Below are 16,114 nucleotides of genomic sequence, written 5' to 3'. Positions count from 1 at the left end.
AAACTGCTCTGTGATTCTGTGATTCAAGTCTTGCTGCACTGGAGAGAGACGCTGCACAGCTCCCTTTCTTTAGATGTGTGGTGGGAAATTCAACAAAAGATAATTGTGAAGAGATACAGGTTCTGGCTGTATTAATGGTTTCCCCATTAGCGTCTGGCGAAAGTGTTGGAGTCCTGTAGAGGTAGCACCATATTCAGATTTACAGCTTGGCCATATCCCCAGACTCTGTTGGGTTCTGCAAAGACTTAGGGGGTAAGCCTGGGGGAGGGGGGTGGTGGAGAGATATTTCTGGGTCAAATTCTTGCTCTGACAACCTGTCTGCAGCTTTCCTCAGAAGTAAATGCCCTTGTTTCCCACACTGCTGCAGGCCTGACTTTGTGTGGCTGTCAGTGTTAAGTGCTCTTAGCTCTGAGCTGAACCCCGCTCCTGGCACAGTGAAGCTGCAGACACAGGGCACCAGCCAGAGCTGTTTTAGCCTGCTGGGTTCTGAGGTGACTCGGGAAGGAAGCGTTCCCTGCTTTTCCACGTTAGCATTTGGGAGGGGGTGAATCGGAAGTTTAATTTCTGCACACTGCCCGAATACCGCCAGCTCATAGCTGCTTTATCCCTCACCAGCTCTTCTGCTGTGGAGAAGAATCCTAGAATTAGGGTTTTTTCTTAGGCACCGCCGTCTGCTTTGGTTTGCAGGTAACCTTAGTTCGGCTGGGGGAAATGCGAGCTAAACTGCTTCAAAAATGCTTGAGCCCAGGAAGGGGAAACGAATCCCTTGCTGTAACAGGTGTATATATACCAAACCAAAATCAAGGTGCTTCAACTGCAACCGTCTTTTCCACACAAGTGTCTTGAAATGTGGTTATTCTCATTTTGTTCGAAGAGCAGAATAAATGACAGAAGCTGTATATTTTAAAATTACGTTGTTAATAAAATCCTGGTACATTTACATAAATGACAACATTAATGTACAATTAACAAGGCATTGTAATGTTACAGCAACAAAAGGGGACCTACGTATTTGTACAGATAGCTGGAGCAGCTACTTGAAAATACCCTCCCAGCCTTGTGTGGTATTTTTCAGGCAGACCAGTGATAATTTGGAAACACCTCTCTGGCTTTCTGCTAATAAATAGATAGGGTATTGAAGCTGGTGATCTGCAGAAGTGGATGTGTACCTGAAGCACAAATCGTAGCATGCCCTGGCCAACTTAACTTGTCTGTTGGCGTGCAGGGCCGAGAGTAGTAATTCCTATCCTTCCATGCAGTTTGCCTCTGATGTGAATCCTTTAGGAATGAGGCAGGGTCAGGTTTTGATGGATTTGCTGGGAGATGCTGGAGTTCGCTCTCCTTCCCTTCACCTCTCCCAACCATGTGTGTGTTGTGCTTTGGAGCCTGGGCCTAGCTGAGCCTCCTCCTTCCCGTGTGCTTAGTTACAGTATTAAGGGTTGACTTTCTCAGCAGCAGTAGCTCTCCACTGAAAACTTGGCTTCCTCTTCTCCCTCACCCGCCTCCAACGAACCAACACGTCTTCGCCGGCGCTTTGGTGGGCGCTGACAGCGCGCAGAGGGGGTATCGGAGGGTCCTCCCTTAAAGCTGTTGGTAAGAGCCAGGTCTGTGTCACACAGCCTTCCTACGGCTGAGCTTATCGGAAATAAGAACACCCGGTGCTTCAGACTCAGCGCTGTTGCCTGCACTGCCTCCTTGAGTCAGCTAGAAGGGGCCTGGGATGAGCCCTCTTGGGCCAGAGACATGTCTGCTGCCAACAGAGGAAAGATGGGAATCCTGGGCATTCGAGGTGAGGCATCTTGTTCCAGCGCGGCAGCGCGCTTCCCCCTTTCCCTAGGAACCAGTCAGGTGTGGGCTGTGCCCAGTCCCCACTGAGGTAGCACAGCTGTGGAAACATCGTTCCACGGACGAGGCTGTGGGAGTGGGGGTTGGAGGTCAGAGCTTCTACCCTCAGCTAGCTCCAGAGAGAGCCGACCCTCCAGCTCTGTGTTCCTCGGGGTTTGAGGAGACTTTTATTGCTATTCATGCTATTGGACAGTTTTTTGGTGCAGTGCTAACTCCTCCTATACCTGAGTCTTAGAAAGCATCTTTTATGGAACAGGTAACATTCAGAAACAGGTTTTTAAGGTGGAAGTGACTGGGACTATCAAACCTTATTAGTGAACGGGTAGACAGCCTCGTGTTTTCCTCCTCAAAGTGGATCCAGATTGACAACCAGCACAGTGAAACTGTATTAAACAAATGCAAAAAAAAAAAAAGAAATTCCCCTCCCTGCCCCAGCTCAGTTTTTCATATTGAAGAGTGACTAATTTCAGAGTTAGTACTAGTTTCTACTCAGCATTTAAGATCTACAAAATCTCTCTATCAAGGGACAGCTGGAGGGAAGATTTATGTCAGTCTCTTGCCGTGTACAGACGCGGGTGTTGATTCCGGCGGTGGAGTAGTGTGTGGGCACCAGCCTTTGTCTTCAGGCAGATGACTGGTCGAACGGGCCGTGGGCCGTAGGTTTAGAGAACTCCTACGCAGCTGTCTTAGCAGGAAAACATCTGTGTGTGTGAACTGGGCATCCGTTACGGTGTACAGACACTTAAGACCACGTATGAGGCGTTGGGTCTGGGTGAACAGCCTCGCTTCTCTCCAGCCCTGCACGGCCTGTGGGGCGCTGATGGGGTTCAGGTTCTTCATTCGCATCCCCCCTTCTCGTCTGTGCCGTGGCAGTGCTGCTGTGACAGTAGTAGCACAGAGGAGCCAGCTGCCCCTCTGTCAGTGGGACGAAGCTCAGCACCCCTGCCTGGGGGCTGGCTGTTGTAGGGGGCTTGCAGCAAGATCCAGACGGCAGAGGGGAAAGCCGCAGCTTCGCCCGACGACGCGTTGCTGCGCGGTGTGAACCGGCGCTCCTGCCGCTGTCCTGCTCCTGCTTCACACCCTGGAGGTGACGTACACGGAGTGCAGGCGGCCGGCCAGGGCGGTCTGCAAGTCCTGCAGCGGGTCCAGGCCTTGCACTTTGCTGTTCCTGCTGTAGATGAGCTGTTTGAACGAGTCCTGCTCTAGGAGAGAGCTCATGTGCTTGAGGAAGAAGCCCTCACAAAAAGAGGCTAGTTCAGGTGCGTTGTGAATCTGCGGGAGAGAGGAAGATCAGTAAGTCTTTCCTCTGTGGTGCAAACCTAGAGGACACGCCTGAGCCTCTTCTTATTTCACCTGCTTTTCCCTTTTTTTCTAAGCCAGAAAAAGAACGTTAGTGGTAACGGTGGAAAAGCACCAAAGGTAGGACTGGTGATGGCTGCTAATTTCTTCTGGTGCTTTTTGCAGGCGTGGGTGTGAGCAGGGAGGCATTCAAGCTTTTTTAATTCCCTCCCCCATGGCCTGCCGTTGGCAGAGCCACTGGCCTGCACTGCAGACCCTTAAAGAAGCAGAGCAGCTGGCTGACGAAGCGGCCAAGATCCCTGTTTAGCCGTGCAGGCAGGGAGCTGGTGTGCCATAGCACACAACGCTGCGCTGCCAGACAGTGCGCACAGCTCCCAGCAGCGAGAATGCCGTTCGCAGGATGTGAGCGTAACTCCTAGGAAAAGGAGCTGACTGGAGGAAGATGGGGATGTTACGCTTCTAAAACACGTTAGGTGGATTTCTGGCTGTGATCTGGTTCCCTCTGCGTCACAATCAGTGGGGGAAGCTCAGGAATAGCCCAAGAATGAAACTCAAGGTCAGTATTAAGAAGCCCGGGCACACACACCTCCCCCTGTTTCTGGCAACTTTGTGCAAATTGTAATTTAAGGAGAAAATACTAAAGGCCAGTACGGAATGCTCCCTTCCCCCTCACTACCACTGCAGACTCTTAAACTTTAGGTCTTGAAAGAAACCAGCCTGAGTTTTGTGGAAAAAAAAGGACCAGTGTGAGAGTCAGGAATCGAAAAGGATCAGTATGACACTACACGCAAAGTAAACATGCACATCGTTATCACCCTTGGTGTAGGCTTTCTGCTTGTCTTTATAGGATCTGGCCCTGCAGACCTCCAGGAGCAGCAGAGTGCTTCTCCATCATTTCACTGATAGATTATTTGCTATAGAGGTGAGTAGCTCTGTCACACAACAGAGTAGATGCTAGTTCTGGAGCAGTAAAGAACATATTTTAGCAGTAGGCACCCTAGGAAAGGGTTTACCTCTCAGTTGCTGTACTCTGATCAACTGCCCCTGCTGCTCTGAGGATCTGAACCTCCCAGGCTTTGCTGGCTGATGCTGCTGTGTCAGCCTGCTAAGACACCTCTCCCCTGTTCTGGGGGGATCTTACATCGATTTCATAGATTGCTTCAGACACGCAAATATCCTCGTGCTGTGCAGGACTGACTTGCATACACCTCACGTGTGGCTGCAGTCGGGCAGAGTTACTGGCATAGCAGGTGCCCACTCTGCCTGTGCCATGTCGTTACGAAACGCGGCTGCAGAAAGCATGCATGCTGTTTCGCTGCGGTGCTGAAAGAAGGCCGTCTGGCATATACCTTTGCATATTTATAGATGTTAACGGAGTTCTCCATGCTGATCGTCTGGGCACAGAGGATTTCACAGTGTCTCTGGAGGCCATCCAGTTGAAACAGGCTGGCAGCTGACAACAGCTATTAGGACAAGAGAGAAGCTATCTGAGATCACATGAGCCTTGAACGGCTTTTAGGGAAGGGAAATGGACAGAACTGATGATTTCCTCTCTGAATGACCTCTGACGCCCTGGTTCAGTGGCCGAGTCCTCATGAAAGAGCAGAAAGGCCACTCGATGCCTGCAGGAAGTGCTTTGTGGTACCTTCTGTCACCATGATGTATGAGCGCCAGACTGCTCAAAGCCCCTTTCCTCTCCTCAAAAAAAAAAAAATAGTTGTGTGTAGTCTTCAGCTACAAGCTCTAATTTTACCAGAGTACTCGTGACTGAGCAGCGTTATTGTAAAAAGACCCTTTTGTAATGGGGAAGTGCTCTTAGTCTGGTCTTTGTGGTGCCATCAGCTGCTCTGCAGAAGTGCAGCTTGAGATCGGCCGTTTCTCTGTCTCCAGCCCCTTGGTGTTTGGCCTCCTGCCAGCACCAGAGCTGCTGTTACCATCAGCACCTTTTCTGTGCCCCACCAAACGTCCAGTGCACCCGCTTCCTCCTTCCAGGAGGGAGAGGATTTGGCACAGCGGAGGCTTCCGCCCAGCTCTAGGTACCAAAAGCCCTGTAGTGATTTCCCTCCCTGCTGCTGCCCACCCGCCAGGGACATAAAAAACCGTAATTGGCAGTTTTTATTTCCAAGCAACTGTGTGTTTTGAAACTTTAAGCTCATTTCAGAGTGTTAAGTGTGCTTCTGGAATGGAAGCTTGCTGTTAACTTCTGGATTCTGCCTTTCAAGCTGTGTTTATGCCCCAGTGTGCTTGGCAAGACTTAGAAGAAAACACTCTCACCTCTAAGATATCAGTGGTGGGAATTTCCATAGATTCTGTTCCTCCATAGTATAAATACTGCATCAGCATCTGGAATGGGAAGAAGGCCAGGCATGAAGCTGTTATCACTGAAGTCACTAGGGGCTGTGAATGGCTGAGCTCCCCTTCCTGAGCAGATGGGAATCGCCTGGTGTGCTGGCTCTTGCCTCCGCTGTGGGCTTCGTACTGGTGTTGCAAATCTGCTGCTCTTTAACACTCTTCTTCCTCGGGCTCTGAAAAGGGCCCTGTTGGGGATTTTAGGCTGAGGGTGACAGCGTGTCTCTGAGCAACACAAAAGGTCTTGTGGAACGGTTCCTTGGATCCAGGTCTATGAAGCGCCGCGGCCTGGTCTGCCAGCTAGCTGGAGCACCGAACGTGCCACGCAGCGAGTGTGTGCGTCCCAGGGACCTCCCAGCTGCCTGCCTCCCCCCACTGTGCTTCTGAGCAGCTTCCAGACCCCCATCAGGGCCAGAGGAAAAGGCCCAGTTGTTTGCAGGGAGAGCAAGAGGCAGCTTCTGCTCTTGGATCTACGTGTGCACGCCCCCGGCTAAACCAGTACTGTCTTACCTAGGGAACGAGGAGGTGTGGTGTGGTGTCCTGGGCGCTGTGTAAGCAAGGTGTGGAGGCTGCATGCTGTGCCTACCACTTCCACCAGCAGTGGTAACAAAACTAAGCTTCCACTTTTAAAATGGCCTTATTTGTGTAACGGAGTTGCAGGGGAGCAAAGCGGCTTCCCAGCAGAGCCCTGAGCACAGATCTCGGCTGGGTTAGCATTCCTCACGCACCATAATTGAGCTTGCGTGCAATGCTATTATTTCCTTAACTTGCCTGATTTTTACTCACCATCAGATTGTTTAATTCTGAGTATTTCACTCTTTTGTTTTGATTTGTTGCTCTCTCCAGTGAAGTAAAAGTTTCTCTCCAGAAACCTTTTGATGTAAAAATGTTGTGAAGGAGCCTGGTTTCAATACACTTTTTCTGTCATGGCCTGAGCTGCAGAATGTGGATGTCACTTGTCCAACACAAAACCGGTACAGCCCCTTTTGTAGATACTGGTATTGTCTACTTCGTTCCCACTGCGTGGGACGACGGTACTGCTGAGCAACAGCTTTGCTGTTCGGTTGGCTTATAACAAGGGAAAAAGGAAGAAGCTCAACCTGTAGCAAAACAGTTACACAGCCTGTTCTGCACTTCACCTCCCCTGTGCTGTCCTGTGCTTCCAGATCTGAAATGCAGAGCTGGAGAGCTGGCGTAACTTCCCTACCATGTTTCACTGACTCGTTTTCTTTCCTTGTGTGTGTGTGAAGCAACCTACTTTCTCTCCACCATGAATGAACTTCCCGTAGGTCCATTAAATACAGAAGCGTCATAGAAGTGCAGTTCTCAGCTTTGAGCCTTTTTTGCAAGGGGTCACCACTGATTTAATTAATACAAAGCCTGGCAGTCCACCTGCTGTAAATAAGCTTACTTTTTGCCTAGCACAGCACGAAAACGGTGCCTTAAATAGTATGAAAATGGTGTCCTGAAAGTATAAAACGACTTTCAGTGGACTAGTTTCTCCTGCACTAGGGGAAAATAAGATTGTATGCTGGAGGTTTGTGTTTTAAGGTTGGTCCTAGCTGGTGAGTTTTGACAAAGATGAGAATACACTTGAAACAGAGGTGTGTTGAAATGCACTCCATCTCTGCTTGTGAATTACGTATGATATTAAGCCTTGGCTTAGTCTTAGTTTCCAAGTATGTCAGAAGATGAATAAATAAAAAGAAGAGTAAATTGCATACCTTAAAAATATTGTATTTCATGTCGCTGATTTCAACAGTCTTGCTGCCATGGCTGTCATGTTCTGTTTTATTGGTCATTAGCGTCTTAAACCTGAGAACGGTTGTAAAAGATGTTGGTATTAGTGCTTCACAGACTCATTATCTACTGACAAACAGCCTGAGCGAGGGGGAACAAAGATCCTTCCTTCTTCTTGCTGGCAAGTTGAAAATTGAAACTTTTCTTTCAATTAGTTTAGAACTTTAGGGACAGCTTAACCTGGAAATGGCTTGGGTCTGATCTAATCCCTGTAATAGTGGCAAAACACTGTTACTATGCCAGTAACAGAGAAAGAAGGTAATAACTGTGAGTGTATCATGGCAGGGGTGACTTTTCCAGGAAAGATGGAGCCAGTGTAGCTCTAGGCAGCAGATGCTGAGAGAGGGAACGGGAAGGCAGTGAATGGCTGGATACATACACTCCAGCTACCGCACAGGTTTTTAGGGATAATTCCTGGTTTGGTTATGTCAGTACAGCTGTAGGAATCTCTAACACATACTAGGAGTGGCTAGAAAAACTCATCTTTACTCTCCTGTTCTTAACACTAGTAAAGCTGATGTGGCTTGGTCCTGCAGACTTGAGTTATGGTCTGGAGTCTGTACACTTTGCCTTACTGCGGGGAGTGAGTGAGAGGAGACGCACAAACACGAGACTGAAGAGCCAAACCTTCCTTTAACAATCTGTACTTAGCTGTGGAAAGTGACCCACCTGTTAGATGCAGTAACCAGCAGGACTTTGTGTGCATAGAATAGCTTTCCTTCTACTAAGAAAGTTACATCAGACATTTCTTTATTGTTTAGAAAGTGAGGATCTGTTAGGGTAGGAAAAAAAAAGAGTGTGAATATTTTTTGAAACTGTGGATGGTTTCAAAAAACCTAAGTTTAAAAAAACCCCCAACACACAGGCACTTCACTGTTTAGGTGAGCATCTTACCTAGCCGAGCTGGCAGCGTCTTTTGGATTTCAGGAATGCTGGGTATCGGGCTGCTGCCGTAGCAGTGGGTGAAGATGGATGCAAGCTGCTGACTGATAGAAGCATTCTGCAAGGAGGATGGAAAAGGTAGCGTCAGTCAGCACTTTGTGTTAAGGAAGTTTTAAACGTGCTGTTACAGTTCACTCGAGGCTTACAGTAACCGCACTCTACAAGAATAACCTCCAAACAGAGGGACAAGAGCAGGATCTGAACAAGTCTGATCTGACAGAATTCTCTCTACAGGCCAAACTCTGTCAAGAGAAAAAGAGTCCATCAGCAAAAGCTCATCCTTCACTTGCTCCGTAACAGCTGAGTCCTCAAGTTCTCTGCAGGATTCACGACACCAGTTCACTGTCAGATACCAAGTTCCGCTTCCTACTTTGCAGTTGTTTGTAGTTAGCCAGTTACATCTCTTGCTTTTAATTTAAAGGACAGTTACCATGTATGTTGTAGTGACTAATTAGGGAGGTATTGAGGGCTGTACTCCTCAGCTGCCCCTGCCTGTGCACGTCCACCGTATCCTTTCCACAGTCAGAATGCAGGCATCCCCCTGGCATGAAGGGCAACAGCCTCCTGGGAGGGAACACGGCAGAGACTGGGTGAACTTAGCTGCAGAACAGGGCAGCTAAACTGCGTACCATGGATCAAATACACCCTAGACATGCCTTAAAAAGCAAGAAAAAAACAGGCAAAGACAACCTTTAAATGAAAGAAACAAGAAGAAGGAAAATGTCACTGAACAAAAGCACTGCTGAGAAAACCCCTAGAAGGTGCTACTGAGAGAACCTTAATTGCCCAGTACTGTACTGAGAACTCTTCCTCTTACATTCACATGGTTTCAAAAGCCAGTTGCTGAATGGGACTTTACCCAAATGGCTCTCACTTTACAGAAATTAATGTCTTGACGGTGAGGATGGCTTTTGTGGGCTGTATATGAATTTAGATGAAGGCGAGCAGGGCTCTTCTCATACTCTAACTCATTAGGGACTCTGTGTAGACATTCACTTGTTCTTCTCGTGTGCTAACTTGTATAACAAGTATAACCCAAACACTCAAGATTGATAGTTACTAAAGTAATAATTACTTTGCTGGTTTTGAGGATATCAAACATGAGCTGCAACCCTTCGTTAACCAGTTCTTCATTATAGTCCTCTTCTTTAATGGTGACAAATTCCCGTAAGAGGGTCTGTACGACTGAGTAACGGGACTGGTAGTAGGTTGTCCGTAGTGACTCGATCCACACGTGGAGCTTCCATGGGACTCCTGTAGCCACAGCAAGAAGGACATTGAAGGATAATGATTTGCTGAAGTACCTCTGAGTAGACTGTCCTTACTAACACTCGGTGGCACTGAAATAGGTCTTTACATGCATCCTAACACCAGGTACGTTTTTGTCTTGGCACTGAAGATGACTGAACTGGGTCAGGGACAGATTGAGTGACATACCTAGAACGGCAGAGGATCGGTACCAGGACCGTAAGTTGGGACTTTCTGCTGATCATTAAAGACCAGAGACTCCCTAGGGTGTATTTTTAGCTTCATGATTAGTCAGAACTACAAAATGAATTTGAGCTGCACTTGTAAGAATACCTAACCCTACACAAACATGGTGTGAGGTCTTTCCTCCTGGTTACCAGTAACAGTCTAGACACACAAGATTCAATGCTTCTCTTTTCCTACCTTTAGATCGAATCTGTTCTTTCACCTTAAACCATTTAATCTCTGATGTTATCTTTGGTTTTGAGACCAGCCTCTTTTAACACTGCATTTTAGGTGTCAGAGTATCTGATGAAAAGACATGCCCTTTGATACTTGGGAACAGAAGATACAGCCAAAAATGAAGAACATCCCAGATCAGTGGGAATTGGAAAAAAAACTTGTGAGGAGCCTTAAACACTTTATTTAAATTAGACAGCTGGTTTCCATAAGCTTGGGATAGCTTTGCAGTTGTGGTTAACAGATTCTTCTCCAAGCGAAAGGGGCAAAGGAAAAAGCTTTTCACGCCTTAAATGTGTGCAATGCTTAAAATAAAGATAGCACCTTACCAAGCGCCCGCAGCTCCATGGTGATGTCTACATAGCCGTGCTCCGCGCTGTAATACATGGCCTCCTGCAGAGCCTTCATTCGAGTTTTACAAAGCCTGACTTGCCCCTCGCTGGAGCTGCCCTGGCTGGAGGTGTCACTCTCCACCCCCTCGGCTAAAATCTCCTCCAGCGAGAGGACATCCTCCTTCAGATGCTGGGGCTGAGTCAGCAGCTTGCGCAGAACGTTCCTGAGGAGGAGAAGACATCTCTCAGTAGTAAATGAAACAACAGCAAGTCAGACAGTTCAGTGGTGATTGGGGTTTAGGGGGTCTGGCTTTGTAAATAGTAATTTCCTTCCCACAGGTAGACAGCTGGCAGAGGTAGAGCAGCATCCCTATCCCACATGCTAAAAATTGATGCCCTGGTAGCAAGGGAGAAGAATGGAATATGCACCTTAGTGGTACCAGGGCGTATTTCGGAGTGTTAGGGCAAACTGCTTTTACTGCAATAGGAGCACACTTTCTTCTGCCAGCCCTGAGTGTGGGAACATCTTAAGCTCTGGAGTAAGATTTACTTTAACAGAGGGTGTCTGTTGGAACCCTTGCTTTTTCCCCAAGACTCACTTCCTGTGTCAGTAAATAAAAACCATAAAAAATAATAGTTCTGCATCACTAAATTCAGTGAGGGTTTTTTTTCTGGTTTGGAATGTCACACAGCAGTTGCAAGAAAGAGGTTTTCTTACGTGTGTCCAGCTGTGTCCCTGTGAGAGCTAGAGCCACCTGCAGCAGACTTCCCATCCCAGCAAGTCTCACCGGGGTCTCAGCTGTGACACAGCATTGCCACTAGCTGGTGCTCTCTGTGCACCCACACTACTCGGGATGACTACAAAACGTGAATTTTGTGCTTTACGGTCACCCTGCCTCATCTGATTGGAGAAGCAGCCTTGAATTCCACAGGCTGCATGGTGAGTGTCGCAGAAGACAAGTGGGAACAGAACAGCGCGTCGTTTCCACTGTAAATAACTGTGTGAGGCCATTCCAGCTTTGCAGAGTTTGGGCCTCATTTAAGCTTGGGATATTTTTGGTGGTGTGTCGGATGTGCGACGTGCCTGGAGCAGCACTTCTGTTACCCCTTAAAGCACAGCTTTGTTGAAGCAAGGTAGCTGCTATTTAACGTGCTACAGGAAGGGCCCGCTGCACTGCTGTAAGACCCTGCAGATCTCTCTCAGCCCATCTACAAAGGTGGTTTCAAGCTTGTTTTGATTGGCTCGTTATGCTAACGTTTTTTCTGGGAATAGAAGGATTTCTGGACAAGTTTGTAAATAATGTCTTATTTCTAAACAACTACCCTGAAAATGGGCTTGGAAAGCCCAGTCTGGCTTTTCAGTGTTTTAATGATCGATCTCTTGGTAGGCCATCCAATAACCAGAGATGCAGCCACCCAAATTCTGCTGCAGATTATTTTTGCCTCCTTAATGCCTTTGGATTCTCTCTCAGAAAATGAATCACTATCTCATAACCTGCCCGGAGGCTGAATATGGTGTGCTCACGGGTGGCCTAGAACCAGCTCCTGCTGACTCTCGGTGCTGCAGAGCTGGACTAGCAAGTGAGAGAATAAGCAAAAGCAAAGAAAGATATCTCTGTTCTATTCTGTGCCTTTCTTTTATTAGAGTTGCTGAGTAATGAGTCTTGCATGATTTTTTCTCAGAGGGCTGAAATAGAGAGCAACTACCAGTTAAAAAATGTTTCGGTTTCCCGAAAGGCTCAGAAGGCACTACACCTACGTCCGAATCAGAACAGCCCGAGCAATTGTGGCGCTAAAAAATGGGGGTTTTGTGCTGTTGGGAGAGTCTTAACGGCCTCTTCTGAACTGCTGACCCAGGGGTTTGGGTACAAGACATGTACTATCAAGCCACACAGGAATACCTACAGTGATAGCCTTAGGCAAAAAACCTTCTTCTGAACACGAACGGAGATTTACCTGTGCCCGTGTGCAGCTGAGTGACTGAAGCAATTCATCTCTTCATGAAGCGATGAAGACATACCATTGACTTCCAGCATACTCAGGAGCGGATCAGCACCCCTGCTTAGCAATAAGCTGACCAACTCGTAGTTCCCTAGGAAAGAAAAGGACAGAAATGTAATGCTGATTCCATGTCTGTTACCTTTTGAGTGCATATAGCAGAGGACTGGTAACAGTCACTGCACCAGCAACTTTTATGCCACCAACTAAGGCTTTTGGAGCACCCTGCAAGCATGAATTAGTCTTCGTAACATCTTGGAGGGAGAAACTGAGTGACAGAGCATTTAAATTACCTACTAATACACAACTAGTTAGAGGTGGAATGACGAGAGAATTAAACCGGTCTGGTGTTTTCAATACAAACCAGCAGAGACCTACTGCGACCAGACTAGGCAAGTGTGTCGGTGCAGTCCACGTTCAACCAGGCCTTTCCACCTTTTTCATGAGCTGTAGTACTGAGTGGTGGCAGGAGACCCAGAACAAGGAGTATCTGTCACTGGGAGGGGAGGAGGCCTTTTTCTATCCCTTCAATACAGCTCAGAGCAGAGCAAGGCAGAGACTTGTTTTCATAAACACGCAAAAATGAAGCAGAAATAAATGAAGGAAAAAAATCAAAACCAGTTTGAGGTGAAAAGTGTTGAAAAACAACAGGTACTTTGGGGCTAGCACCGACTTCTTCACAGAACACCAAACTTCTCATAACAGACAGAAGAAATGCAGAATTTTACTTGTATTTAATAATACATCAAATTTCTTTATATAGCAGTTATTTTTCCTCAGGATGAATTTGAACTTGTTAATTTTTACACCTGGAAGTTATCTAGATCCACAATCTAAATAAATCCTAGACTAGGCAGTGGCTAGTTTCTGTTTCTTGGCCGTGCCCTCTGCAAAGGCGATGTTTCAGCCAGCTGTATCAGAGGCCCTGGCAGGAGGTAAGCGTTGGTACTAGTTGCAAAAGCAGACCCTCACTTAGTCCCCACCAAGCTCTCGCCACGTGATGACAGCTGTTAGTCGCTCTCAACCCCAGTGGGTTCTTACTGGTGTTTTAAAAACCAAAACCAAAATGCTGATTTTTTTTACTATCCAACTGACTGTGCTACCCGTCTGATACCCCTACCGTGCCCACGGCACCTCAGAGCACAGTGCAGAGTTACTCCTAACGTTTTGCAGATGCAGAGGTGAACCAGCTGCGGTTATCCTGTGGCAGACGGCGGCTGCACGGAGCTTACCTGCTGCTGAAGCCAGCTGAAGAGGCGTCTCGGCATAGTTGTCTTCACTGTTAACGGCAGAGCCCTCAACATGGGCACCAGCATCCAGGAGCAGCTACGAGAGCCACACGAAAGACAAGGAGTTGAAAAAAGGGCGATTGAGAAAGACAAGAGGGAAGAGGCTGTGTGTTGGGAAGGAAAAGCGTAGTGAAGAGTGCACGCGCACACAGGGACCGTCTCCAAGGCTAAAGCAAAGTGTCTAGTGCAAGGCAAATTTCTCTTCCCTTTCCTCCTTCAGCCTAGGGGCTAAAGGATGTCAATTCAGAGGTTTCTTATTTTCTTGTGCTTTCAGGAGTTTGTGCTGGAAAGGTGCTCAGCTGGCAGCTTGGAGAACATCACCTATCTTTGTTTTTTTAAAGTATCTCCTTTATACAAATGATTTTACCATTGCAATTTCCCAACTCCAAAGGGCTCTGCAATCAGAGCTTCTCTGCCGCGCAGGAAGCCCACCTTACTTAGTTTCAAGCTGTGTGCAGGAAACAGGGTTCCTCCAGGGAATTAGCCCTGCAGGCCAAACATTCCCCGTGGAGCCTGCCTAAGGAGGCCCTGGCAGCGGCAGCGGTTTGACACGCACAGAACCTGCTTTCACTGAGCACACCGAGCTGCTCGCATGGGAAATGTCTCCCTCCTGGACGAAGGGGAGAAGGTTACAAGACGATGGGGAACTCTTACGGCCAAGCTGGGCTGGCAGGCAGCACCGGGGCACCCTGAGCACTGCTGGCAGTGGACGCAGCCGTTCTCCCATGGCAGGGAGGCGAAGACCTGTCCGTGCGCGGCCAACGCTCAGCTGTATCGTGTAACACTGCTGCAATTTTAACAGCTTCGGCCATCCCCAGTTAGTGATGATCTTGGCCTTGGCACAAACAGCATACACATTCACATTTTTGTTATAAACCCTTTTGCAGAGCACGACTGCTGGTTTGTTTCTCTCGAGATGCCAGCTATCCCATGCAAGTATTGTATGGCAGAACTTAACTGGAAAGGTGATTTTATACACCAATTTCTGCAAAAGCTGTCATCTACACTTTCAATAATAACTGCTGAACGAAAAAAAAAAATGTAATCTTCAGAAATTTTAACCAAAATAAAAGAAACACACATGGGTAATGCAGCCCAGCAGGAGCTTTGGCTATGTCTCCTGGGAGAATCACACTCTTTTCTCACATGTAAATTATAGCTGTCCAACCTTTGTAATTCCCAGGTGGAATCTAACCTTTGTAATTATCTACAAATGTACACAAACAGAAAATGAGTGTGTGCAGCCTCCATTTGCTTACACCTCTGCCCAGCCCCCAGCTCACAGCGCTGCCTTGCAGTCCCTCTGCGTCTCCCATACAGACTCCCAGCCGAGGGATTTCCTCTGCTCACCTGAACCACAGAGATGTGCCCATGTAAAACCGCAAAGGTCAGAGCAGTCCAGTGCCGGCTGTCGGGATGGACTGAAGGGTATCGTGGAGAGGTGCTGGGAACCTGGGAGAAAGAAATCAGGAAGGTATTAACCCTTGAGGTATCTGTCTGCCATAATCTTTAGACTTGTACATAACTGGCTTTTCTCTTTGTAAGTGACAACCCCAGGGAACAGTAACTTACGCCATTTAGAGAAACCAGTCACTCTGTCCGGTCCCCTGGGCCTTTTTAATGGGCTTATGGGTTGTTCCTCACGGCAGCTCTTTGAGGAGGGAGGCCCCTTTACCCCCCCCAAGCCTATTAGACTTGCCAATGCCAATCATAACTGCAGCCACTCAGTGCTCCAAGAGGTTTCGAAGGATTTTGCCCTCCTCCCAAATCCCTGAAGCAATGGTTTCTGAAAGAAGTGCCTTGCTTAGAAGCTTCCAGAAATGAAGCCTTCAGTTGCTAGGAGAGATTTCATAACTGCTCTTTTTAGTTTACAGATGAATAATTATGAGGAGAGGGTCTGCAATGACTCACTGGTATGTCTAAATTTGCTCCAGCATCTATCAGCATTTGGACCATGGCTTCATCTCCAGCAGCACAGGCGTACATTAGTGGGGTCATACCCTTCAGGGGGGAAAAAAAAAAAAAGGAAGAGTTATCTTTCTACAAATATCAACAGTGAAACTATCACAGACACAGCAAGCTTGATTCTTAATGTCCAGAAGAGTGTGTCCGTGCGTGTGCGTAGGGACAGCATATGCCTATTTTCAAACAGTTTGGTTTCTGTGCAGAGTGGGCACAGTGTACTGGTATTGGGCAGTGATGTGGACAAAGTATCAGGGGAGCAAGTTTGCAAGAATAAAAAGGGGCACTGAAAATCCCAGCCATGCATTGTCCACAATTCTTGAGCTTTCTTAAGGCTGCCATAAAAGAAATACCATATCTTGGATCATTTGTAGCCAGATGAACTGAAAGGAGAAAACACAAAAATACACAAGAAAAATTCATTTGGCAACTTATCCCCATTGCTAATATCCTATTTGCCACAGTATTTCAGCATTTCAATCCCATATATCTCTCTCCACTTAACCAGCAAATCATGATGGCTCAGAGATGAATTATGAGAGAAACGAGCCTTACTTATGGAGTTCATTCCAGTAGCCAAGGACATAAAGG

General features: G+C 47.4%; 1 protein-coding gene across 1 annotated transcript; it reads right to left on the bottom strand.

Moving 5' to 3' along the window:
• Positions 1–2,919: 2,919 nt before the first annotated feature.
• On the bottom strand, positions 2,920–16,091 carry LOC104503490 (ankyrin repeat and BTB/POZ domain-containing protein 2-like). Its single transcript, XM_010151607.1, has 13 exons — positions 16,074–16,091; positions 15,473–15,562; positions 14,912–15,013; positions 13,505–13,598; positions 12,231–12,366; positions 10,272–10,498; positions 9,311–9,489; positions 8,188–8,293; positions 7,963–8,065; positions 7,218–7,308; positions 5,419–5,487; positions 4,494–4,607; positions 2,920–3,117 (listed from the first exon to the last, which is right to left on the bottom strand). Exons 1-13 carry the CDS (start codon positions 16,089–16,091, stop codon positions 2,920–2,922), a joined length of 1,527 nt encoding a protein of 508 aa, XP_010149909.1.
• Positions 16,092–16,114: the final 23 nt, after the last annotated feature.

This window comes from Eurypyga helias, unplaced genomic scaffold, assembly GCF_000690775.1.
Source record: "Eurypyga helias isolate BGI_N326 unplaced genomic scaffold, ASM69077v1 scaffold40705, whole genome shotgun sequence".
Taxonomy (NCBI): Eukaryota; Metazoa; Chordata; class Aves; order Eurypygiformes; family Eurypygidae; genus Eurypyga; species Eurypyga helias.
Note: the sequence above shows the minus strand (reverse complement) of the source record. Positions and strands in the feature narration are given on the sequence as shown.